A 26,125-nucleotide genomic window follows, 5' to 3' on the forward strand; every position below is an offset into this window, starting at 1 on the left:
GTGGTGCTTTTTTGGATAATGGGATCTTTAGATGCTGGAGGTTGAAAGAGAGTGGAAAAGGGACGCACATATGATCTTTCATATAAAGTAGTCTGGTGATAATGCCCAGCTCACGCTCCCTTTGCTAGCCCTTTGATGTTCAGACCATGCATCAGATGTGAGAAGAATGACTGACAATCCTGAAACGGTGCATGGTGTCTAATGAGCTCACTGGGGCTCATCAGTCCTGGGTTTGACATTTTAATCTGAGCCCCTCAGCTTCCAGCACTTTGATTCACTCTTTTGTTTGCCCACAGCTCTGTGTCATTGAAAACCGGCCATCTCCAGGCCATCTCCAGAAGACAGAGACAGTCCTTCCCATGAATCACAAACCTCTTTAGCTGGTGTCTGCAGTCGTACCTGTCCCTCATCCCTTTCCACTACTGATTGCCATCCTACTCCAGGATTTGGCTTGCAAGGCCAGTGTCTGTCACCTCTGCATTCACAGCCCCTGCATATCCACCAGGTGGCAGAGGCAAAGGAATTTGTTTTTGCCTGACCACCCACAGTAACTCCAATGTAACCACAGGAGGACTGGCCTTGGGAGTTCCCTGCAATGGCAGTGTGCATCCTTGAGCTCCTGCATATGGCATTTGCTGCAGAAAAACTGGATGATGTTGAACAGATGGGCTGAACCCTATTCTTGGATAGGACTCCCTGTCCTTACCGTGGGGCCCTGCCAGTCACTGCTGTGTATGGGAGCCAATCCAGCCTATCCCGGGGAATAACTGTAGGACTATGCATGCAGGGGCTACAGACCATGAATCCTTACACAGCAGAGGTGCTCTCAACACCTTCATGACTTTCTGTCAAAACAATGGCTCCATTGGTTTTATGTGAACATCACAGACATGCTGCTGTCTGACTGGATGTGCTGCCATTTAAGAAGAGAAGAACTGAAGTATTAGACAAGTACAATTATGTTGTTTCCTTGCAGACACAAGAGACTGTGAATGAACCTTCCTTAACATCTCATGTTAATGGAGGAGGGACAGAGTTTCTCTGCAAATACCAAATACCATTCCCAAACTTCGGATCCCCTGTTATTTTGAGATCCTTATACCCTACCGAACGCTGCAATTCATCCAGCTCCTCGAGGCATTTCTTTCTGCAATGGTCCTGCAGGGGAAAGCAGCTCATGGCCTCGCTTCTTTCAGAGAACCACTGGCTACCCATGCTCTGCCACACCCCACAGCTCTGATGTCCTGGCTGTAGGACAGCTTCTCCTACAGACTGTAGGCTTGTGCTAACCCCACCTCAGCCTCTTACATCCTTGTGTGAGCACAAAGGACAAGTGGGCATAGGGACCAGCTGCCAAGCCAAATGGTGAGTCAGACAGGACACCAAGTAGCAGCAGATCATTAAGTAAATTGAAACACAGCCCTTGCCGTTGAATGGGTAACACTGGGACTCAGACTCTGCCTTAAACTTCCTACAAGGGACATCAGTGTGATTCCCCTGTGTTTGGGATTGTCTGCCTTTAAAAGGCAAAATAGTATTTGCTCAATGGCCTAAGAGCTACAGATGAAAATAAGTCCTAGGTTTAGTCATCATTTTGGTGGCTCTGGTTCTGTACATAAATATGTCTAAGTTAAGTTAAGAAATGTTTCCATTTAGTATGTGGTATTTTAATATTTGATTAGTTTTTAGAGGTTGAATAATGGCCTTTGTGACAGATGTGATGTGCCACCTTTCTAGGCTTTTAGAGGGTAATAGTGAATCTCATGACCTTTCACTTCTCAAGAGTCACTCAAACACTGAACTCTGATGACATACGGTGCAAATAATCATTTCAGCTGGCTAGGGCTGGATATTCCCAGCATGGCATTTCAGATCCAGTTCACTTTTCAATGGTTTATTTATAATTTCTGCTAAACCACAGTTAAAGTCATCCAGCACTTGGCTGCTAGATCAGTAACACATGACCCTTGCCAACAGCACAGTTTGTTTTGAAGGCCAGTATAAGTAGGAAACTGAGAATAAATTGATAGGTTAAGAGGTTGTATGTGGGAACTGATGCCCATCCTCTGTCTGAACATATCAGCTTCCAGAGCTCAGTGCTGTCATCCAGCTGACCTCCCTCTCTGTTCCCCTGCTGCCCATAGCCAGCAGTAAAAGCTCTGTAGTCAGATCTGAGCCTGAAAAAGAAGAATTTCTCAAAAATATCCTTTCAGAAAAAAAGAAAGGCTTCTCAAAAACAAGTCCTTGCCCTTTCTCCTTTGTACACCGTGGTACCAGCATCCACCATCCAGCACCCCAGGGTATTTTACACTTCAGCTCTCAGATTCATTCCAGCCTGGTTAGTCCTGTCCTTGCTGCAATCGTGTGCTGGGAGCATCGGCTTGACTCTGGATTATTTCTTGGGAGCCTTTCCCATCGGCAGCACGCCAGTCCCCTCCCTGCTGTGGCACCCCGCCCCTAGGAGTTGCACTCCTCGCAGTGGCAGGAGAGGATGTAGCGGTAGGTGGCCGTGAGCCGCATGCCCCCCGAGCACCGCAGCCTCATGGCCTTCAGCTTGGAGGTCTGGGGGCGGCAGCAGTGGCAGGTGGAGCGGAAGGGTTGCTTCAGCACCGCACTAAAAGAGACCAGCGGCTCCGAGCGCGATGTCTGGCTGCAGCGCCCCTCGCAGCGAGCCAGCAGCACCATCTGCAAAGGAAAAGAGACACGGGTTAGGAAACGTGCCCCCTCTCGGCTGCTAGAGCCCAGGGAACACCAGCAGATGGCTACCTTCTTCCAGCCTGGCTGGTTTCTTGTCACAGCATCCCACCACCCCGGTGAGGGCACCCCAGCCCCACGCAGTGCTTTGGGTCTGAGCTGTGTCTGAGAGAGCAGAGGAGATAACATGGGCAGGAGGAAAAGCAAGGACTCCTCCTGGAGTCCCTGGCACTGACACCAATGAGGACAACAGGACCTGGAGTGACCTCAGGGCTCCAAATGATCACAGCCAGCCTCACTTTTCAGACGCTGTGGCTGCAACTGTGACTTGCTGACCCCAGATTTGGGTCAGCCAAGCTCTTAAATCATCAGCCAGACTGATACTTCGGTTTTCCAGCGTTTTGAGCTTGTATACTAATGGAAAATGTCTCAAATTCTTAGATGTATAAACACATAAAATAGAAATATAAAGAAGATACTTAGTTTATTGCTTTAAAGAAGTTTGTAGCTCCCTCCTTTACAAAGATCACCTTGAATATGTATTTGCAATTGTACCTGTGCATATACACTTATATAATTGCATCAGTTGTATCTGTATAAAATGCATTGCATGGCATTAAGGCAGTGCAAATGTAAAAAAAAGATGAACTTGTTGCTAAACATGAGGATTCTTTAGTGAGATTTTCCAAAAGCAGTGCAGGCCCCATGTTTCTTCTCCTTCTGAGTTCACCATCTGAGCTGTGACCATAATGTGAGACAAGGGAACTTGCACAACAGGAGGCACTAAGGAAGGAAAGTCCATGTGCAGTCACCTACTCCCCAACAACCCCTTGTTGAGCAGAGGAGATGGATAGAGCACTAAGCACTATATAAATCTTGGAGAGGATCCTCTGAAGCTCAGGAAGTTATGTGTTAGAAACAGCTGTTACCACCCTGATAATGGATAAGTGTTGTACAAGCTTGAACAAACCCTTACACTTTCATGGGGACAGAAATATTAAGTCCATATCAGCTAATTCTGCTTAACCAACATAAACATCAAAATCAGCTTATTATATCATCCAAAGTAGGCAGTGAAACAGTTGTCTTTCCTATAATTAAGGAAGAACATTACCTTTTAACCACGCTGCACATATCTCATGTTTTTTTCCAGAATATCTGAAATGATGACTACAGATGTGACAGCAAATATTTTACAGCCTTAAACCCTTTTGGGCCTCTTTCACTACACATGTTCAACTGACTGCAAATCTCCAAGTCATGCAAGCAGGTATGTCAAGTGTTAGATTTTCTCTTTAGTCAGAGTCATAAGGAAAGAGAGGATAGAAAGAGAAAGAGAATTTTCCTGATACCAAGCAGGAAATGTCAGCTCTGTCTGTGTCCATGGGAAAGGCTCTGATCATCCATTGTACAGTGCTTAAAAATTACTCTTCCAAGGGAACTTGCATGCTAAATGGTTTGCTTAGAAATGTATTGATATATTAACAACTACAGTTGTAGTCAACACAGAGAAATCACAAGGCATATGTCTTCATGAGCTGATGATCTGTGGTTGGTACCATCTTGTTTCTTGGTTAAATTAAGAGATGGGTTCTTGTTGCTCTGTGACAATTTTGCCATCCTTTATGATTTATAGCATAAATTTATGATCTCCTTCCTGTGATACTGCATATTCATAGACAAATTAACTGCAGCTGTTACTAGTAATATTGTGGGAAGGAAATTTCAGTGAAATGTTGAGTCACACCCAAGCTTTAGCTATGTCAAGCTCCTTAACACCAATGTCTTTAGAGTATAGAGAACAGGGGAACAGACAATCCTTAAAGTGCTAGCACCCCATTAATGTCAGATAAAAATCCATTTACTTCCCCTTGGTAAACAAAACTCACTTCCCAGGCAGACAGCTGCTGAGGGTATTTCATTAGATACCTGCCTAGCAAAGGAAAGGCAGCAGATTAGGACATTTAAACCAGTTGGTTTCCTTTCTAGCATCTTGACAGCTCTTGTTAGGTCCCCTGCTTTGATCAGTTCACCAGACCTCTGTCACAGGCTATTCCCAAAGATTTGGCTGAAGAGGAGGGTGAAGAGCAATCCAAGGGCAACTGAGAAATGCTCGAAGGTTGCAAAGGCAACAGAGCAGAACTCTGCTCAGGAGTGGCAAAGGGGGATGTGCAGCAGCCAGAAGTTGCTTTTTCAGAGGTTCAGAGGAACTCCAGAGTCCCTTCCAACCAACCATTCCTATGATTCTATGATTTCAGCCCAAAGGTGGCCAAGGTCACTTCTAATGGCCAATGCTTCTGGAGCTGGAACAGCCAGCCTCTTCTGGTACTGCTGCCTTGAGGGCTTTTCATGGCACACATCTGCTCCTGTATCTGCAGGTATTTTCAGAAATGCCAGGGGGAAAAAAACAAATCCCCAAGAAACAGAATGAAGGGCTACAGAAATTTGTAGCAGTGTAATTATAGGGTAGAATTATCTGATGTGTCCATATCTGTGTCTCAATACATTTCTCATAAACAGCTGCTTTCCTAATGCAAACCCAGCCAATATTTATTCAATGTGCCACTGCATTTATAATTGCTTAGCAAGCCTTGTCTTTAAAAACTTGTCTTAGTCTGCGGAGGCTCTAATTTTAATCTCAAATTTTGCTGGCTGTTTAGTTTTTTGTAAGGTGATGGTCAGTATTCATATAATGTAACATTACAGAGTTGGGTTTATGCCCTGTTTCTGGATGACAATGTAAACTCTTACAAATGGCACAGCACCCAGGGTATCAAGCGCAGGATTAAAAAAATCCAAAATTCCCATTTTTATAGCTTTCTAACCCTCTGGGCTAACCTGAAGTCCTCAGCAAAATTTAACCTTCTCCTCCTCATAAATCCAGAACAGCACCAGTGGATTCTGGCAGGTGTGCAAATGAGCTGGAAATAGCATGTACTTTAAAAGCTTTGCTTTGCCATTTAATCAATTGCACCAGCTGCTTATTGCATGGTGTACTACAGTGCAATAGAGATTATCACCTAAATAATTAGTAATGCTGTAGTGGCATAGCACAGTAATACAGAGGGTATATATATAGTAAAAACATGTGGGTATTTGTATTTTATAATCTGATACATGTGCCTCTTGGCTCCCCTCATCCCCTGCACATGTGAGCTTTTGTGTGTCACCTTGTGATGCTGGATCCAGAAGAAGAGAGTCCTACAACAAGGGGACCACATGGATCTATGAGCAGCCATGGAAGAATAGGTTTTCTTACTTAAAGTCAACAATCTCATAGGTACAAAAGAGGGCAAACTGAGGTAATATTTGATTCTGATCATTTGAGCTGTATTCTGGAAATCCAGAAGCTGTGAACTGGTTTGTTATTAATGATGTTTGTGGTCCTCTTTTCTTCACTCTTCAGCAACAGCAGATGGGCTGAGGCACATGAGAACAGATTTTCACGCGGTATCCATGGCCTGGCTGCAAGCAGGCATTACTGAAAATCTCCTGAGCTACCTCATGAGTCTTCAAACATCTGCTAAATCTCTCTTCATCTAGTCTGTGTCTCTCTGGGCTGGATTCTTTAGTGCAGGGCTGTCAGTGGTAGCACACTTCTGGCACATCTGGACAAAGCACTTGTGACAGCCAAAACTGTAATTTAGGAGGCTCTGGTTGCAGCAGAGAGGCAATCCAGCACATGGATGAAGACCAGTGGATCTCTGTGACAGAGGTCAGGCAGAATCCAATACGGTCAGGAAAGACAATACCTCACGAACTGATACAAACATTTCCTTGAAGTCAAAGGAAAACACTGTTTTTCAGGAACAAATGGCCTTCTTCCATCCCTCTTTTGTGTCTCTTTTATACTGTAACGGACCATGTTTCTGAAGGCTTTGGGAAACTGATTTCATCACCTGCCTGAGGCCACAAGCAAAAGGGATTTTAATGATTAAATTATATTGGCTGGATGTTTAACAAAACCACTTCCCATGTGGATACTATTGGCAGCCTCCACAGAGAAGCACAGTGGACATAATCCTTTTTAATCAGGATGGACAGCAAATATAATATATCTTGCAATTTCTGAGGTAATTTTTGTCTTCTGTAATTCTATGCTGCACTGAGAGGGAAAACATAAGAAGTAAAAAAGGATGTCTCAGTGAAAATAGTATATCACCCCTAAAAAGGGCAAAGTCTCTGCTTGACATTGTCAGCCCAAGCTCACAATGGAAACTTGGTGAAAACAAGAAGTACCACAATTCCCACAGCTACTCCCACAGAACCTTCCATTTTTTTACTTGTTTATATTTTATCACTCTCTCTCTCTATATATATATATGTGAACAGACATTGCATCTAGTTTTCATTAACAAGTCTAATATTCATCTGTGTTTATATGCTAGATCCAGAACAGAAGTCGTATGTCTACCAGGATGATTCAGATCCCTGAGACCTTAAAAAAAAAGAGCTTAATCTAATAGAGTCTTCTAGGAAATGTCAAAATTATTTCACTTTTTATGGAAACTGTTTTCATTTTCTATTTCATGAGAAAGTCCACACAACTTGCAGTATTGTTAAAAAAATGTTCTTGAAACCATTGTGGAATTTGGGAAGCCAAAAGATGTGATAATATTTTCAAACATAATTTCCATTAAAGGCTTGATTTAAAAAAATCACCAACTTTTTCAGCCAGAATTGCAAATGTTTATGTCAACAGCTCTTTTTCTCAAAGCTCAGTTTTGAAATAATATGGTTTTCATTACAACGCATTCTGTATTCTCATTTCCATCTAACCCTCTATCTGTCATCTGTGGCAGACAGAGTTTTAAGAAACACCCAGAGTGTGGTGGTGGCAATGCTGGAGCAGAGAAGGTGGGCACTCAGTGACCCAGTGGCACATCCCAGCCACCAGGCAGCACATTGACAGAGTCCTGAACAGATCAAAGCTCCTGAACTCATGGACTAGGGAGCAGACCCCACCTAACACAACTATCCTAAAAGCCTCCACCAGGAAAACCAGATGAGGAGCAAAAGCCTTTGGACTCTGGCAGAGAAGGAGTGGAGGGTGAAGGCAGCTGGGTGGAGCATTGCCCTCCTGGACAAAACCACCAGGATAGCTGAGGATCCTCAGGTCTAGCTGGTGATCTGAAGTGCTCAGAGAAGGGAGGACTTGGAGCACCCATATACCATTAAGTAAAACCCACCCACATACCTACACTTATCAGCTTTGCCTCTTGTTGGAGCCAACTGCAATAGCATCAATATTGCACAAACAGATGCCCTCTGCAGTCCTGTGTGTTAAAGCTGGATGTTTCCCAAATGGTAAGAAGATCTAGTCTGAGCTAAAAGCAAATTAAAAGACTTCTCCTGAATCACAAGTAGTGCATGATTTTACTGTTTGGATTTGGAAGCAGCAGAGCAAAAATCTATGGGTTCCTACTGCTGTGAATCAGGCAAAGTGAGGCAGATGGCACTGCTGAGAGATCACTGCAAGGCAGCCCAGAGCAGGGCTTTTCCCTCTGCCCAGTTTTGAGGCCTCTCTGGTGAGCAGGCACGGGAAAAGCCTGGCTGAAAGAGCATGGTCAGGGCAGCAGCTGTCCTGGTGCACAGGGGGGGCACAGAGCACTGAGCAGGTCGTATTTTCTGTTGACACTTCTCTCTGTGCTTCATTTTAAGTTTTATGATCTGCTGCTACCTATGCTGTTGCCTCACCCCAGCACCAACCATGGGAAGCAACGTGCCTTGTTCTGCACACAAAGCATCTGGGGGTGTCTGCAGCCAGCACTGCATCCATCTCAACTGCTTGCATCCTTTCTCCTTGTTAATGCTCCCAGGATCCCTGCTGCTGGAGTTTTCCATCAGGCAACATGGCAGGCACCCCTCTTGTCCTAAACCCTGTCACATATCTGCCTCTCATCACTCTCTTGCCCAACACAGGCCTGGCAGAAGCATTGGCTCTGGCAGTTATTCCCTGAATGTACAGACTGTATTAACCCAGATGGAACAAATTAGGACAGGACGAAAGGGACTAGCAAGGATTTTCCCATTGTTTCCCCCCATTCTTCTTCTCCATCCAATGAAATAAATGGCTGTAGGCTACATGTGCAGGCTTGTAAACCGTTTTGACACAAAACTTTTCAGGCTTGAAATCCCAAATGAAAGGCAATTTTGTATTTCTGTCTGCTCCTAAGCCCTACAGTAAACACCCAAGTGTCATTCTGCACGAAAATAAAGGCCTTGAAGTTAAGTGGGGGGCAGGGAGGAAATAAGCAATGTTCTTCACAATCTTTGTTAGCTACCATTTTACAGCTTGGTTCTTTGTCTCAGTGCTTCACCTCTGAAGTTACAAATTTACACGCTCCAGATTAAAGACTCATTTGAAGGAGGGGGTGATTGGGGTGATCTAAACTTCCAAACTAGCCTGTCTCCTTGGCACCCTCAGCTGAGACCCCAAATGAATCCTTAGCATTCGTCCATAGACCCCTTTGAATCTTAGCATTTACTGCATGTGTGGCGTGTTCCTCCTTTTGAAAAGGCGAAAAGAGAGTCCCAGTTCTCATGTGCACACAAGATGTGTCCGCATCCCTAAGTCTCTGAAACCTAGATTTTGGTGGATAGGAATTTATGCAGAGAAAACGACCCAGAATGGTTCATTTTAACAACCCCTCTGATGCAGCTGCTGCAAGGAGGTGAGGGAAGGCCTTACCTTGGAGCTACACTTGTAGAGGGGGTGGGTGATGGAGTCGACGTAGTGGTGCCTCATACAGCGGCTGGGGTCGGAGTCGATCATGAAGGAACTGTCTGTTTTACTGTCCGTGTCTCCCATCATCGCCAGGAGCGAGAGCATGGAAATCGAAGCCGCGAGTACATGATTTCCCATTGTCGAGGAACTTCTCGCTGGTAACAGCAGAGGGAGGTAGAGCATTAAAAAACCTCCAAATCCTGGAAGCCAGTTCCTTTCCAGGATGGTGAAAAGTCTGGTTTAAGTGTCTTAGCTGTCATTCTTCTTCTCGCGTTGGAGTTTGCCGAGATTGTAATCCATCAAAGGATCTCTCTGCCCAGCTGGGATAAAAGCAACATAAATCACAACCCTGACCAAAAAGACCGCTGGAGGAAAATAGACATAAATAATATTAAGGCACACAGGACCTTTGCTACCCAAAATATACGCTCTGAGTGATCATTGTTCCCACAGTAGGTAGAGAATATGGCATTAGGAAGGAGATGTCAAGGCCTTGTTAGTTTTAGCATTGCTCTATCCTTTCACTGGGGAGAACCTTTTGACTTTTAACATCACAAGTAATGCAATGCCAATCTTTTTCACTTGGTGATGTCCCTGATGTGTTCCCCTCAGAACTGGTGAATAGTAACACATCACAGATTTCTGCAGACTGAAAGGACTGTGTAACCACTAAAAGTGTCGAAGAGGGGCAAAGCTAGGCTGCCTCCTGCATTACAGATGGGAATTCATGGCCTAGGTAGCACATGGAAAGGCTGGAGGCAGGTTGAGTTGTGGCTCTAGGGGCTGTCTGTCACTATCCTGCAGCTTCTGTGCTGCAGGGACAAGGGACACACCCAGGATGAAGGGATGCTGAAGGTCCAAGCCCAGGCATAACCAAAGTGTCCCCCAGGAAACTTGCTGAGCATGGACCTGCACTGCAGGAAGAACTTGGTTGCTGGCTGTCCTGCCCTCCCAAGTTCCAAACTCACGTGCACATGGGTGGATGTGCTTTACCTGCTTACGTGTCAGGCAGCACTTGTTCAGTGTCAATCTCTTCCACATTAATTAAAACGCAGCATCTGAAAAATACATGTATTATTCCACAATATCTAGGTATATCCCAGCTATCAATTGGAAAAAATATATTTAGGTGAAGTCCTGTGGCTATCTACTAGGTATCTGGATTTTTGGTGCATGTTGGAGACCAGGAGATTCCCCAGGAAATAAGTGCAGGACAGCCCCTGAAATGCTGCCCAGAGCTTTGTGCCAGCAGGGGAAGGAGGGCATCTCCCTCAGCTGCTTCTTCACAGCCCCTTGATCCTTTTCCCAAAGCCCTTAGTCTCGACTGGGTGATTTAATTTCACTTTTACTACAAAGAGCTACAGCTTGAAAAAGTTGTGAATTACCCATCTAAATACAGCCCGAGGAAGGACAGTCAAAACATACTCACAAGCACAGTTTAAAAGTGCAAGGACTTTCTGAAGAAACTTAAGATAAAACAGTTCCCTGCTCCTGAAGAAATGCTCCCACAGAACCCCTTGAGTATTTAAAGATCTGATGTGTGCCTTTATTGCTTTATACAAGCCTCTTTCAAAACTGTTTGTTGGCAATCCTCTAAACCGACTGATACTCATCTCCCAAACGTCCCGAATCGACGGGGCCTCCCCACCAGAGTGCTTGATGATTTGTATTGCTTTATAGCTTGCTCAAACACTTCTGTGAGAGGAGTGCATAGCAGTGACAAACGCTTCCAGAGTTCATCCAAGTTGGGATGGCGCTGACGTGACATACGAAGCATCATGCTGGGAATAAATGTTACTAGGGATGCTCTGTGTATTAGAGAGACAAAGATGCTCTGTGTATTGGACACTTTTGTTGTTGTTGTTTCAAACTGTTATCCATGTGCTTAAGTAGGAAAGGAAAAATTATGGGACTATAGATTTAAATGATAGTATATTTTTTTCCCCCGAGTCTGACATATGACCCAGTGTATTTTCCTCAGCAAATGTGACATTAAAAAAAAATGCTATGTCTTTCTGCTATAAAGAACTTAAACAAACAACACAAAACACTTAGGATCTCAGATGCATTTATGCACAGTCCCATTCATGTCAATAAATATCCCCCCAAACATTTTTACAGGGTAAGGCAGAAATCTCTCGGTCATGGGAGCTGGGACAGAATCCCTCCCAGAAGTGAGCTGTTCTACTCTAGTTCATGCAGATGATGCCCAAGGATTATCTAACAGGAGGAGTGATGCAATTTTTTTTTTCCTCTGTGTTTAACCTTTTACCTACATTCCTATTCTTTTTTATAAAGAGGCTGACCAAAACATGCTGCTTGGCAGGGTCTCTCTCCAACATAGTTAATCAGTATTACACACCCAGTAATTCCCTCTCTGTCCAAATAAATTTACTTGATATTAGACGCTCTCATCTCATGTGTTATTACATCCAGGGATCCTCATTTCCAATTCTCTCTGTCCCACTGTTAATTTTGTGCTTCTATATCTTTCCATGTTTTTGATCAGTATGATTTAATACAGTGAGAGAAATCTGAAGTCCTGGCTCAGTTTTCAAAGGCTTATCACTCTAGTTTTCTTCAGGAAATAATTGGATGACACAGAGTTTGCCTCATGAAAACATTGTGAGAAAGCTGTAAAGACACAGGGAAAAGTGTGAGAAAAGGAAGATGGCTGTACCTTCTTCAGGATAAGCACAGAACAAAAAGTATTAACACTTTCACAGTCTTTTAAAATTACCCTGATACTTCTCTAGCAAAGAAATGTAGCAGGCTTTGGCAACAATAGTTTGAAAGAGGAAAAAAACCTACTGTTATCACATATTTATTTAAAAAAAAAAAGAGAGAGAGAAAACAGATGTAAATGTGATCTACCTTCTGTGAAAAAGCTGTGTACAGTTGTGGATAGACATACTGGCAAAACGAGTGTGTAGGTGTATCTCCTGACATGCCTATGGGAAATATGCACATACATTTCTCAAGTACATAAGCCAGCATAATATATATGGAAGAAAAATTCCTAGAGTGATATTTTAAAAATACAGAAGTTAGAGTGTAGATTTTTGATTCTGTAAAAAAAGTATAAACACTTTCACACGGGTACATCACCATGATGAGATATGTTGGTGTGACATTTTCCATATCCAGCTGATATTGTGCAATGGCATTTTACCTGAACTTAGTTTCTTTTTTTTTTAAAGTTAAAAGTTTTCCTTTTGAAAAGCTGAAATTACAAAATCCTAGACAGCACATGATATCAGGATTGACATATGAGGTTTCCAGCCTACTTTTCTGTCCAAAACCAGAAGAAAGTACACCTGTAATCGTTAATCATCATAATTGATGACATTTTGTTTCATTTGGAAAATATACTTTTTTATTAAGATCCACAATTTCACATAGAAAAATTTTTTTCTTCTGTTTCAGCTGTGTTTTCCTCAGTTTCTTTTCATGTAAAAACTGTGGTAGACAGCCCATCTGCCAAGCTAACGAAAAGGAAGGTAAAATGCTTCCTCTTTACAGCATTCTGTAAAGAAAAAGATTAAAAGGTGACTTCATATTCTCAGGCTGAAAATTGTCTCCAAAAATATTTGGCCTAACAGTGGATGAAAATCACTACTTCACATTTTTTTCAGAATTCACCAATATGGGCAGTACATTTTGTTAGTAATAGGCTTATAGTTCCCTTTCTATATAACTAGTTTGCAGGAATTCATAGAGGCATAACATACTAAAAGCTGTTACAGCTGTTACCCAAAACTGCTACAGCTGTTACCTAAAAACTTCAGGGAAAAATAGAAAGCATCCCAAAGAAAGACCTTATTAACATACAATTCAAGCCTGTATTGCACATGGACATAGGGGCAGAGTTAGGGTTATTTTTCCAACTCTCTGTTCTTGTTAACTGCTTTCTGAATGCTGAAATAAAGATTTCTTACCATAGTCTTAATATCATTTAGAGAGTGGTGAAGGTTAAGGTTTTGTTTTGCTTTAAGGACAGAAGAAAATTCCATCATCTGGAATTATTTAGCCAGTCACTTTGTGAGAACGTAAACAGAAATTCCCTTTTTGCTATGTATCTTGGAAAAAATAAAGGGCTGAGCAATTCTCCAAAGGTCTATTGAATCTGTACCATTTTTACCCCGGAAGGTAGGAAGAGAGCAGTGGAAAAGCTCTTTTACAGTGTACTTCTACTTGGCTGTTCCCTGCTCCTGAGCCCCCTGATTTAGGCATAAATGTACGTTCAGCTTGGCCTTCATTTGCTGTGCATTTTCTATGTTCAAGACTTCTGCTTGACCATAGGGGTACAGTTCAAGTCACTCAATGCTTTTTGTGCTTTGGAGGCTGCCAAAATCCCGTTGAAGCAGCGGTGTGTATATATAACTTAAGCCTGGCCTTGCATGCTGTGCATATTTAGTAAACACAATTACTTGGACCCTACCATGTGGTTCCCTCATTCTGAATTTGTTATGTAAACAGAAGAGTTACAAGACTACTCAGTTTCTCCAAACTCCAGCCCTGAAAAAGTGTCACTAACCATATATGTGTATATGTGTGTGTGTGTGTGCATGTGCAATTCACTGCTGCTGTTCTGACAAAAATAAGCCACAAAGTCCTTCATGAGACCAGAAGAGATTTCTCAAGAGCTTTATCTAATCTGGAAAAGTTTAGACCAGAAAGATGAGGATTTGGGGGCTTCATGGTTGAAGGTCTGGACTGGAGAGGGAACAATTGTGTTGGGCAAACTACAGTCATGCTATACCAGGTTTGTTCTTCAGGGTTAAATTCTCCACTGCCATGACAAGGGTGGCTTGGTCTATTCCCAGAGATCCTTCAGCATCCACAGCACTCGGCTTCCAGCCCACACAACCACCGGCACAATGCCTGGGAACTGCCTGGGAAGCACTGTGTGCTGTGAAACTAAATGGTACAAGTGACAATCCGAGCCATTTAAGAGAACAGTTTATGCAGCACAGGAGACAACCCAAAATGAGATGCTGTGTCTGATCCCGCTTTCTGCTGAATCAACTTTGTCAGCTCCAAGGTATCTTCTAGCTCAGTAAATAAATGCAGTAATCTTTTTATCTAGTTATTTTACTGTGGCCATTTCTGTTACAGCAGAGAAGGAGCTGGCCTCCCATATATGCTATCGAAATCCTCTCTCCACTCTGCAAGCTGTCTGCCAAAACACCTGACAAAGTCACTGAGTGGCCATGTGGCAGCTGGGCAGCAGAAGGTGAACACAGGGAACTCCAGTTGTTTGAAAAATGCCTCTACATGCAGCATTTGAACAGGTTTCTTCCAATGCTGAGGCAGGGCAAATACCAAACAAAATATTTTGAGTGAGATCCTTACAGGTCTAAATAAGTGAATGTTCACCCAAGGCCTTGTTAAGCCGAAGAGGGTTTGCTCAACTGACATCCAGCTGTGCTGAAGCTTGTCCCCTTTGACACCAAGGGGAATATCTTCACCCACTGTACAGGAGCTCCATCCATCCCTCACACGGCAGGTTGCAGGGCGGTGTGTGCCTTCAAGGGGAGAACACCAACAACATGCACTCCTGGACAGAGCTGGCAGCAGCTGGTGGGCAAGAGGACAGGGGAAGGGAAAAGGGAGCAGGAAGGAAAACAGGCTCAAAAAAAAGGACTTAAATGTCTTCTTCTGGATGTCCACAGAGGGAAAGCCCATCTTCTGGTTCTACTGAGGTTGTGCTGTCCTACCATCTGACTGCTGACAATACATGGTGCTAATAATGCCAAAGTCATGGATTTGATCCCCATAGAGGCCATTCACTTAAGAGTTGGACTCAATGATCTTTATGAGTCCCTTCCAACTCAGAATACTCTGTGACTTTGTGACATTGTCCTGCAAAGCCCAAGAAGATAAAAGGGACAGTCAGAATGTCAAACACACTGATCTGGTAGATGAGAGAAACTCCTGCAAATAATTTTCTGCTGTGAGGCTTCCTTAAGTATTTTAATATTTCGGGAGATGAGTACCTGTGACTGTAAGCAAATTGAAAAAAGAAAAATAGGAAAATCATGGCATTTGAAGCATAAGAAACAACATAGTTATTGGTGGGAGCATCAGAATGCATGGGATAGGCACTCATGGGACTGGTTCCTTGGGCTTTGACGGGGCAGCTCGTGTAAGGCCCCCATAAGTGTTCACATCATGGGGACCCGGTGCATGAGATGGAACAAATTCATCTGAACAGCACTTGAGCTGGGCTGAGCTTCCCTCTCCTTTTGAAGTTTCCAAGAGTATTTCCAGCCCTTCAGGTAGGTGGGAGAGGGGGAGCTAACCGTGCCTTCCTGCTAGGCGGTTGAAATAACAAACCCTAGTGGGTACTGCAAGCTGGCACCTGGCCAGCAGACAGGCACAGGCCAACACAGAGAAAAGGATTTAATGCACTCACAAAGAATAACTACTGGGGGACAAAAGAGTGCTTGTATTTTTATTCTTTCCTTTTCCTGCTTCCAGGAAACTTTAAATAGATTGATTAGGGGCATGCATGGGATATCTCTCTAATGAGCCAGTAGAGTCATTTAATGGTGAGGTGATGCCAGCCTTGGGTTCTTTCTTTCTTCTTGTGTCTTGCTGAATATCAGAGTAGTCATGGTCTTGAGTCTGGGACAGGAGAGGAATACAGTTTTCCACTTGGTCATCCAGAGAGTTCTGGATGCCATCACTCCTTGGTGAAGCACCAGGCACAATGCCGAGGTGTCTAAGTAAGGGTGCCCATCCCTCCCAGGAGGCAAACCAGCAAGGGTGGCTGCTGGCTGCAGTGCAAATGTTCCCAGCCAGGCATTAGCTATAGGATTTGCTTCAGTAATTACCTCTACTTTAGTCTTATGACCCAACATGAGGCAAAATGACTCTTGGCCAAATTACAAGTTGCTGAGAGAGGTCTAGGGCATTCAGGCATGTGTCCTCTACCTGTTGGAGTGTGTTGAAAGCAGGTGGGTGGGTTTTGTTCCCTGGTTTTTGCATATCTCACAGAGAACTCAAAGGCTGTAATTATCAATAGATGCAAAAGTAGGAATGAGTTTCTTATTCTTTAATATTAAGCAAAGACATCCCTGCCACTGGGACCAGCAGAGTGCTATGCATTCTGGAGACAGCACATGATGGAAGGGGATGTTCCCTCTTTTCTGATGTTTGGGGCAAAATCCTTTCTTCTTTTATACACAGGCAAAATTCAGACCACCATCCATATACTTCTAATAATTAGGGAACCTAAATATTTGGCTCATGGTAACAATTTTATGTCTTCTAACAAGGGGAGCAGTGTTCCCCTAGGTCCCACTCCCTTTGAGCCGTGCTGCTATGACAGTAATGTGATTGTCACTGCCATGGTATGCTTAACCTTTGCCAAACCAGAGCTGAGGCATTAACTCAGATCCTCAACTCGCGTCTTAAAGGGCAACATAACCTGTGCTGCCTCCATGCTGCTGGGCTCACACAGTCTGCAGCTCACTAATAATGAGCACGGAAATGTGACAAGTGTGAGCCATAACAATGACTGATGCAAAAAGAAAACTATCAAAGGGAAGCTGAAAAATAGCGATGAGGAGGAATTCCTGGGACCAATGTCTCCATGGCACCAGCAGCCCCCTGCCCTGACACCAGAAGAGAGGCTACTCTTGCCTGTGGTAGAAAAGATCTCCAAGCCACACAACGGAATTCCAACAAACAGGACAAGGACTGATGGTGTCTGGAAGTGGTAGTGCCACTGCTACCCGGATAATAGTCTGAATTAGATGATGTGAAAAAAGAAGGAATATATAGACAGGCAGCTGCTCAAAGGCTTACTACAACCTTGCTTTTATTGTTCTGCTAAGTTAGAGGTGGGGCATCAGAGGGATTCCTTACATACCATTACTGAGAAATTTTAATATGTTCCACACTGACACAGATAAAAAGGAAATAACAGCTGATCATAGTCAGAGGAGCCTGCAGCATCTCTTCATATACATGTACAGAATACAGGCAAAGTACTCTTGGCTCAGACACCCACACTAACCTGACCCAGCTAAACCTTTCTCCTGACACTGAGCTGAGTTTCAGCAAAAGGACTGTCAAGTGGAAAGTCAGGCAGCAGAAAAAAAGGTGATCTGGGCATGGGTATTCACCCCATCCCAAGATACCAGGACATGGAGAAGGATAGGGGAGCTGAGAGGCAGAACACTTAACACTGATGAAAAGAAACACATGTTTACACAACCGACAATGATCCGGTGGAACAAGATATCACAGAGGGCAAAAGTTGAGCTGGGCTCAGCAAAAGGAGCTGTTATGCATGGGAGGGTTACAGTCACAGGGGTTTTACTTTTAAAGAGTTTTTGGAAGGGCTATAAACTCTTAGGATGCTGAAGGTTCAGTTGATGGGGTTAGGGAAAAATCCTTTGCCACAGCGAGTTACCCTGTAGCTGCCTGCCACGGGGTCTCTATGTCTTCCTTTGATGTGGCCTCTTCCAGCCACGCTCAAGAGGTGGATTGCTCAAATAACATGGGTCTGTGGCACAGCCTCATGTAGCAAAACTTTTTTAAAACTCAAGACTCTCCTCATAATCAGGAGGACATTAGAGAGAGGGGAATTTGTAATACTGATAATACAACTATCAAATATTTATAATTGTAATTACAATAGTGATATTTGGGTGTGGGGAGAGATTTTTTTTTTCTATTTGCAGTTAAACAAGTAATCCACTAGATTTGTTGCAAAAACAAATGTCTCAGTAGCTTCATGGAAGCTTTGCACCATAGATAGTCACCTCCTTTCAAGGTCCAAGAACAACCTTGAGCATTTCCTAGTGCATCTGAGAGCAGACAAGCCAGGAAGGGAACAAAATCAGCCTCAGGGGAAGTGGGGAATGAAGCCAAGTCCAGGAGGACTGCCTGTCAAATGAGTCAAGGCAGGCATCAATGTGAGCTCCCACCTGGGCAAAAGAGACTGCAATCCTGGCAACACAAGCAGGCAGGAACATACAGATGCTATCACGAGCCTCAACGGCAGGTGAGGGATTGTTCCAGTGGGACAGGTAGCTTTTGTGGAAATCAGCCATGCATAAGCAGCTACCTGGAGCACTGCTACTGCAAACTGTACACAAGACTACCCATAGCAAGTATCCTGCTCTGCAAGGGGCAGTCAGCAGCATACAGGCATCTGATCAAAACCAGGTGCTGCACAAACCCGGGAAACCTACGTGGGACACCTTCAGGTAGAGAAATGAGCTCGTAACTTAGCAGCAGCAGCTCCTGATTATACCCTGCCCCTAAATCAAATTGCATTTTACTTTGTAAACGCATCTTTGAAACATCTACTCCTCACAGATTTGCTTTTAACTGGAAAATCTTTAGAGCATTGTTTTATGGTACCAGTTTCGTAAGTAAGATTTCATTATTCCAGCAAGAGCATGTCCATGTATGTATAAGTCACATTGGGAACCCCCGATTCAAGCTGGTAAGTAATTACTCACCAAATAGTTCTATTTAGGTCCAGGGAATTATTCATGTGTATAACTACTCACAGATATGAGTAAGATCACACAGCCTACGCACAAATGAGCATTGAGCATCATTAGTAACTTAAAAGAAAGAGGGGGAAAAAAAAGAGGTCCTGAAATGTAGATATTCTTATATTCTTTTGAGGAGGGACAAATAACAGCACTGTGATTATTATATCCACGTTTATTGACCAAACTGGACAGCTGGGTTACTTCTATTAGAAAGTAACTTTGCAATGAGGAACTGATTTGAAGTTAATTTGTCCCCATTGCTGGTTTCAAATAATCATTTGCTTTCAAGTGAATTGTCCCCACTACTGGTTTTAAATAGTTATTTGTCTGTCCTTTTTCAATATGCTGAGTTCCTACCTCTCAGCCACTGGGACAGTTGCAAAGCTTTAGAAACTGTAAGTAACATTTATCATATAGGAAACATCTTTTTCATCTTTCAAGAGCTGCAGAAACCTTAAAAGGTTACTTGCCATGCCATCTGTCTCAAGCAGAAAAAAATAAGACGTGTTATGGGGGGGTTATGAGACCCCTTTAAATGAACTTGAGGGTTAGGATAAGAAATCTGCCTGACAGTCCCCCGAGATTCAGTCCACACATACACCATCTTGTAAATTCAGATTTGCCACAGGAAAATTGCCCCCCCAGCACACACTGCAGCAGTTATCTAACCCGGGACTGAGATTGGTCTGCACATGGTTTATCTTTGTTACTCTGTTATTTGCCACTGGACCCATTCATTTGAACCCTTATAGGATGAATTCACTCACCTGAATCCCAGCAGGGAGACGGGGCTCTTTTCCTCAGCCAGGATCCCCCGGGGCAGTGTCCGTTCCCGAGCCTCGCAGTGCCACTACACTGACACTTTGTCACTGGGCTCATAACAGTGAAACTCTTCTTTTGTCCCAAAGAAAGAGAACAGCTATACTCGTGCCTCTGGCGGTGACACACAGGGAAATGATCTGCCGGGAACGGAGGAGAGCCTCCCTCTCTCCTTCAGCTGGCGGTCTGGGGTCCTGCAGCATCCTCCCTGTCAGCTCCCGGCTGCACAGCCACGCCGCATTACGTGTCACGCTGACGGGGTCGGCTACCTACTAAATATACCCCTCGGCATTACAGCAAAGGCAAACACCGTGGCTTCCCTCACAGGTTTCAGCCAATCAAGAGTGTATGTTAAATCTGTCCTAATGCACAACCAGCCCAGCCCATAGGGAAAGCCTCGCAGAAGTTTGGGTAAATAATAATGTGCAAATTAAGAGTGCTCCCGCGAAGCGTGACACACAAAGCTAGAAATAAATGTTGCCTGTTGTTTCAAATTATTCCAAGCACTCCAGCAGATGACTGGCAAGAGCACAGCATGCGTAAGGAGTGATAAAAGTAAACAGTCCGGCTTTAAACTAACTGGCTTGCCTGTGCTCATAGAGCCCTGGTGCAGTGTGACAAAGAGGGTGCTGGCGGTACCAGCGCTCTCTCCATGAATTCAGGGCAGAGTCCAGCCTGTCCATTCACTCCAAAGACATACAGCCAGGAGCAGCACAGAGCTGCAGGCAGGAGCCCGGCATGCTCACAAGAATTGATGTTTAACCAAGTTGCTCAGAAGCACCCTGGGCTACCTATTTGACTGTTTACAGGCATCCTTAGGACAGGAGATAAAGGTAGAAGGAAAAGGAGAACAGGTACTAGAGCTGTGTTGATTCCATTTAGACACATTAGAGTTAAAAAAATGGTACAAGGACGACATGTATGTCAGAGAAAGACAGTAAGCACCCAGTTTAAGTCCATGTAATACTCAAAATCTGTAGGAATCTCTAATTTGTGTGCTTACCTTTGGTAAATGCACCACTCCTTCCTCCCCTTGAACTCTTCAGAGAGCTAAAAAGAGGTCCTGTTACTTCCAAATGCTTTTGTTCTTCTGTCCCTCTGTCACATGGCTTGCCTTTTATATTTGCAACACACAAAAGTTAGGACTGTTGTTTAAGAGAGAGAGGGGGAGAGAGAGGGAGAGAGAGGGAATGTCAAATGGAAAAGTGCCATTGCAGTCATATATCAATCAGGGCAGCAGCAGCAGCAGCTCACTGGCAAATGGGAATTCCACAGAAATGTGAAGCTCTTGTTATCTGAGAAATCACAAAACACCACCAGCCAAGCTCCCCTCTGCAGGGACTTATTATTGGCAAGCCAGGAAATAGAAGGAAATGTAGGCACTTTTTTAATTGTTGTTATTGTTTTGGATCTGGAGATACTTACACTGTGGTATATGCAAGCCAGTGGAATATAAACCCTGAATCAAATTCCTTCCTGAACAAATGCACCGTGGGCAGGATAAAGCAAACCACTGAGAAGCAAGGTAACAGAGCTAATTGAAGAATCTGACAGTAATGATTTAAAGAATTTGATAACTGTTTGCACTGGGAAAATATCCATAGAAAATCTACCTTTTTCCTGGCTTACTCATTAATCTCCTTTTTTTTTTCCTGACAAGTTTTTCTTAGATTTTTTTTTGACTGTGATTGATCTCAGATATTCTGAATTCAAGCTGTACTGTTTCACTACAATTGGTCACCTAAATCATCTGACATTCCCTGGCTCTCCAGTTGGGTAAGCAGACAAGCATTTTCTATATAAAATTCCGCTTCTTCAGACAACCTGCCCTGAAATTCTGGAGTTTCTCTCAAACAAACTCAGAATTTTGCTCACAGAAGAAAACATTGTCTTTCTGCTTTACACACCTTTCTCTGAAGAATTCCAATTTAGAAAAAAAAAAAAAATCTTTCAAACCTTTTATAAAAATATTGTGGTTTATGCAAAAAAGAAGTATAATTTCCTGAGGGACTGAAGGCAGAAACCATCCACTGGACAACCCCATTTACCACAAGCACATCACAGCTCTGGGTGCATCAAACCCTCTTCTCTGCTTCCACAGGGGAGGGCATTTCCCTTCCCTGTGGAGTTGCCGCTAGTCATCCTGCAGTGTTTACAGTAAGCACAGACCTAAGCTGGTTAATTAAAAGATAGGTAACATAGCTGGCCATTCACAAGCTGAATCTGTTCAGAGGCACTGGCCAGCAGATGGACGGGGTCCTGTGCCGACTGTGTTTGAACTCTAAAGGAAATTTGCTTTTTGATGGATAACGTTATCAGCTAAATGTCTTATGTGGTGTAAGATCAAAGAACAGATGGAAATTATGCCTTAAAAATAGAATAATCCAAAACGGGGATGGCCTGTAGTTGAGTAAGCATTATGGAAACAATAAAGGAGACTTTCTTTGGCTTGCTTTGCTGTAGAGTCAGGTTTGACTGGTGGGATAAGCAAATGACCCACTTAGGACTGAGATTCTTGGGGCGTGAGTTTTGCTGCACATTTTTTCCCTCATATTCAGTGTTTACATTGTTTTGCCTCTTAAGTCAGTCTTGGGTTTCTTTCACCAAACATATGTGTCACCAGCATCTTTTCCTTGCTGTAACTGCAGGATGAAACATTACTGATAATCTGGCACTAAACTTCCCTTAAAAAGACAGACTACACACAGCAATCTTTTTTAATTTAGCCAACACCTTCCTTTAAAATGAAGGTCATTGTACTGTTCTGTTGTCTCTCTTTTTCCATAGGCAAGAAAGTGATTTACACATTCCAGTTATTTACACTAAGGACCTGCCATGTGCAAGGCCTTGCTAAGTAGCTCCTGCATGAAATCCTCCAGGAGACAGTAGATATCCTACTCATGGACCTTACTGAAAATGTTGCTTTAGATTTTTTTTACTGGTACAGCTTAGGTTTCTTATATTTGTGTCATCTACAGGTAAAAATATCTGTATTAATTTTTGTTGGGTGCCAAGCATACTTTACACACTCAACAATTATCAATAATACCTCTAACAGTGGAATTTCTGAGTGCTCAGAATTTTGCTACAATATAAATTCCTAATACAGGAAAATAAGCAAAATTTTTCAAAAAATTTAAAGCAACTTTAAATTTTTATATCTTCGACTTCCAGACCCTGTTAGGCAGCCAGTGGAAGTTAATCAGCAATTAATTGACTGCACAGACTGGTGACTTATAAACTGACGCTCTCATTTGTGGCCTTCTGAATGAACTTACACAAGATCACAGGCACAAAAGTAGAAACATCGAATGTAGCCTCCCCCCACCTCAAGAACATTATGGCCCATAACTTTTTCATAGCTGTTCATAAATCTTCAGCCTCTCTCAACTTCTGTGACTTAATCCCACCCATAAAACCAGTCATTTTGAAGAAACAAATAAAAGTGGAAAGCACAGGAGCTCAGAGCTCAGTTTTCAAAGACGATTAGACATCTGAGATGACCCCAGATATTAGATAATATTTCCAGAAGATTTAAGGTATCTGCTCCTATCAGTTCTGATCTGAGTTCCCTTCAGAGGGAGTTTATCTCACTTCAAAGTAGTTGCCTGAAAACAAAGTGTAGGCTTTTCCAGCAGCAAATGTAGAATTCCTGTCCCAAACTACTTTCAGTATAAGCCCATTTCAGATTGGCATCAATTGCAAATTTTGTCTCTGTCAACAACCAGAAATATTCTGCTGACTCAGTTGAGCTAAATATCAATTTTTTTGAATAGAGAAAACCATGTGAGACAAATCCCTCCCTCAAGGCCTCATGCTGTAATTTTGAAGAGATGGAGATCTGACTCTGCATGGAGTTCTACCAATCTCCCTGGTTCGATCCCCATAAATTAAATTGGAGGCCTGCAACCCTCATTTGCAGATTTCCTTATTCCACCACTGTATGGCCTACAAGACCCATGTTTGTCCTCGGAAAGGTATTGTGCTGCCACTACCTGCAGTTCAGTGGGATCCAATTGTTTGCCCTGTTGGCATCACCAAACTCAGTGTTGCTTCCTCAAAGGAGCAAGATTTCATGTCTCCATCATGCATGTGTTGTGAAATGCATTCAGACTTGTGCAGCAAAACCAACATGTCGTTTTCATCTGAAGGATTTTACAGAGCTGCCACTTTGCAGTCTTCCCCAGGCAATGTTTACATTCTGAGACAGTGGATAACAGACCTCCATGTCCAGAACTCAAATGTGCTGTCAGAACATGCACTACTTGGTATTTGTGCTGGTTATGCCTGCAAAGATCATGAAAGGAGTGCACATGCAAGGACAGTTTTTAAATGTACATATATACTCATGCACAGACTATTACTGCAAGCAGTTAGAGGGAGTAGGATGCATTGGAATGCTTTTCAGGGAAGGACAATGCTTTGTTCCATTACTGAATTGGTGAAGGGTGTTTTATGTTTGAGGATTGGCCATCAGTATTCTTTTCATAGTTGGGAATGTAGGAGGAACTGAAAGTATTGTATTGACAGTCTACAGCAATAAGCAACATAATACTTATATAATGAATATATACTTCATGTAGATAAGAGGTACCCAGAATTCTTAGAGGAAGCATTTTCTATCATTTTAATAATGACAACAAAATATTAGACAAATAATATTCCCAATAAATAAAATTACACACCCACATACAGCAATGCAGGACCAGGAGACACAAAAGTCTGTTTAAGCACTCAACATTTTTCATCTCTTCTTTCTCCCCATACTGCTTTATTCAGATTTGTTACACAAAGATATTTAAATACCAAAACACATATATTCTTCAGTAACCACAATGTGCCACTTCTTTCAATGTTTATATGTATCAATGAATGTGAGTTGTTAAGAAACAGCATCTGGAAATGTTTTTTTGGTTATTTGTACATACACAGTTATTACAGCAAGGCTCCCTTCATCTAGGGAATAAGGCTGCTATGGAAAAGACTGTGAAAATTGGTGAAAGATTGAACTATTTTCCTATTCATTTTGTGACAGAAGTCCAAAAGACATATTGCCTGTGCACAATAGCCTATAGGTTGACTTGAAGATGTGACTCTCCCACAAATTTTTCAACTCCTTTAAAAGCCCCTGCAGGATTGCTGGCTGAGCAAGGGGCAGCACACCCTCACTGGATAGCAAGCACATGCTGTGCCTCCTCAGACTGCCAAAGTGTGGGTTCTTTGGTGTCCCTCTCCAGGACAGCAATAAGATGCAATACTCCTACAGAAGCACTGCAGCTTCTTACATGCCCAAGGAATTGTCCAGAAATTTAATTTTCTCTGAGACCTCAGCCTCGCTGTTAAAATTGGCTGAATTTGGGCTTCTGGCTGAAAAACTAAATGGAGACACTAACATCAGAGCAGAGAGAAAAAAAGGCAATTCAATCCTATGAGAAAAGCATAAACAAGAGAGTAAAGATGTCTATTTTCTGCCTTCAGGCTGCTGCCAGGTAAAGTGTATTTCTTCTAGAACAGACTGGGGCCACCATGATCCCCATTCCCATCACCTTTGGAGTGACTGGCTGCACCTCTCTGGTGCTCTTTGCCACTACTTTATACCTAATAAAGACAGAGGACAGTTAGTGTGTTTCTCTGAAATTCAGGAACATGAATGAGACACTTGGGAGATTTATCCACCCTCCCTGAAGGCAGCTATCTCAGTCTCAGCTGGGCTCCTCTTATTGTTGGTGGAAACCACGAATAGGTACTGCCTGAAGGGCTGTTCACTTGCTCATGATAGGACGAGGTGGGACTGTCTTTTGACAGTACCTATTTATCTCTATTGATAACAAAGGGAGCCAAGAGTGACTGGTTCAGATTTAGTCATCCAGCTGTTGAATGCCTTGGTTAGGGCAGATGAATTCCACCTTTGAGGTTGTTTCAAATTATCTTATAAGCATATGTGGTAGATACGTAACATACCAGGTAACTGTAGTTGCACATGGGTCAATGTTAAATATCTCACTTTGTTTGCCAAGGCTGCAGGGAAAGTTTTGCATCAAACAGTGTGGGATAATGACACTTGATGTGCAGTGTGCAGTTTGCAGCATATGCCTTCCATCTGATAGGGGTAGAAAGAGTCTCTCTTTGAAAACTTGTGATATGTCAAATGCTTAGCTGATTACCAAAGAACAGTTAGGATGTGTCCTACAGGATCACCAAGACAAAAAGCAGGCTGTGTTAACCCCAGTCTCTCGTAGGAAGGAGTTACAGTCATGCCCCTCAGGTTTGCAATGTGGAATTGCAGTAATTTCTCCCCTGCTTCTCCAGTGTTTGCATCTGCACCTCCCCACGTGGGTGACACACGGTTCATCTTGGGCATCAA

The 26,125-nt window shown here is 43.1% G+C and overlaps 1 protein-coding gene across 2 annotated transcripts; it reads right to left on the reverse strand.

Moving 5' to 3' along the window:
* Nucleotides 1–1,878: 1,878 nt before the first annotated feature.
* NDP (norrin cystine knot growth factor NDP) lies at nucleotides 1,879–20,919 on the reverse strand. Of its 2 annotated transcripts, XM_064646919.1 has the most exons (4): nucleotides 20,765–20,919; nucleotides 10,415–10,479; nucleotides 9,386–9,786; nucleotides 1,879–2,685 (listed from the first exon to the last, which is right to left on the reverse strand). In XM_064646919.1, exons 3-4 carry the CDS (start codon nucleotides 9,602–9,604, stop codon nucleotides 2,458–2,460), a joined length of 447 nt encoding a protein of 148 aa, XP_064502989.1. In that variant the 5' UTR covers nucleotides 9,605–9,786; nucleotides 10,415–10,479; nucleotides 20,765–20,919; the 3' UTR covers nucleotides 1,879–2,457. The 2 variants fall into 2 exon arrangements, with proteins under 2 accessions (XP_064502989.1, XP_064502990.1); XM_064646920.1 differs by lacking the exons at nucleotides 10,415–10,479; nucleotides 20,765–20,919 and adding an exon at nucleotides 19,710–20,721 and having other exon boundaries at nucleotides 9,386–9,576.
* Between the last annotated feature and the right edge of the window lie 5,206 nt (nucleotides 20,920–26,125).

The sequence above is a fragment of the Pseudopipra pipra genome, chromosome 2 (genome assembly GCF_036250125.1).
Source record: "Pseudopipra pipra isolate bDixPip1 chromosome 2, bDixPip1.hap1, whole genome shotgun sequence".
In the NCBI taxonomy this organism is placed as follows: Eukaryota; Metazoa; Chordata; class Aves; order Passeriformes; family Pipridae; genus Pseudopipra; species Pseudopipra pipra.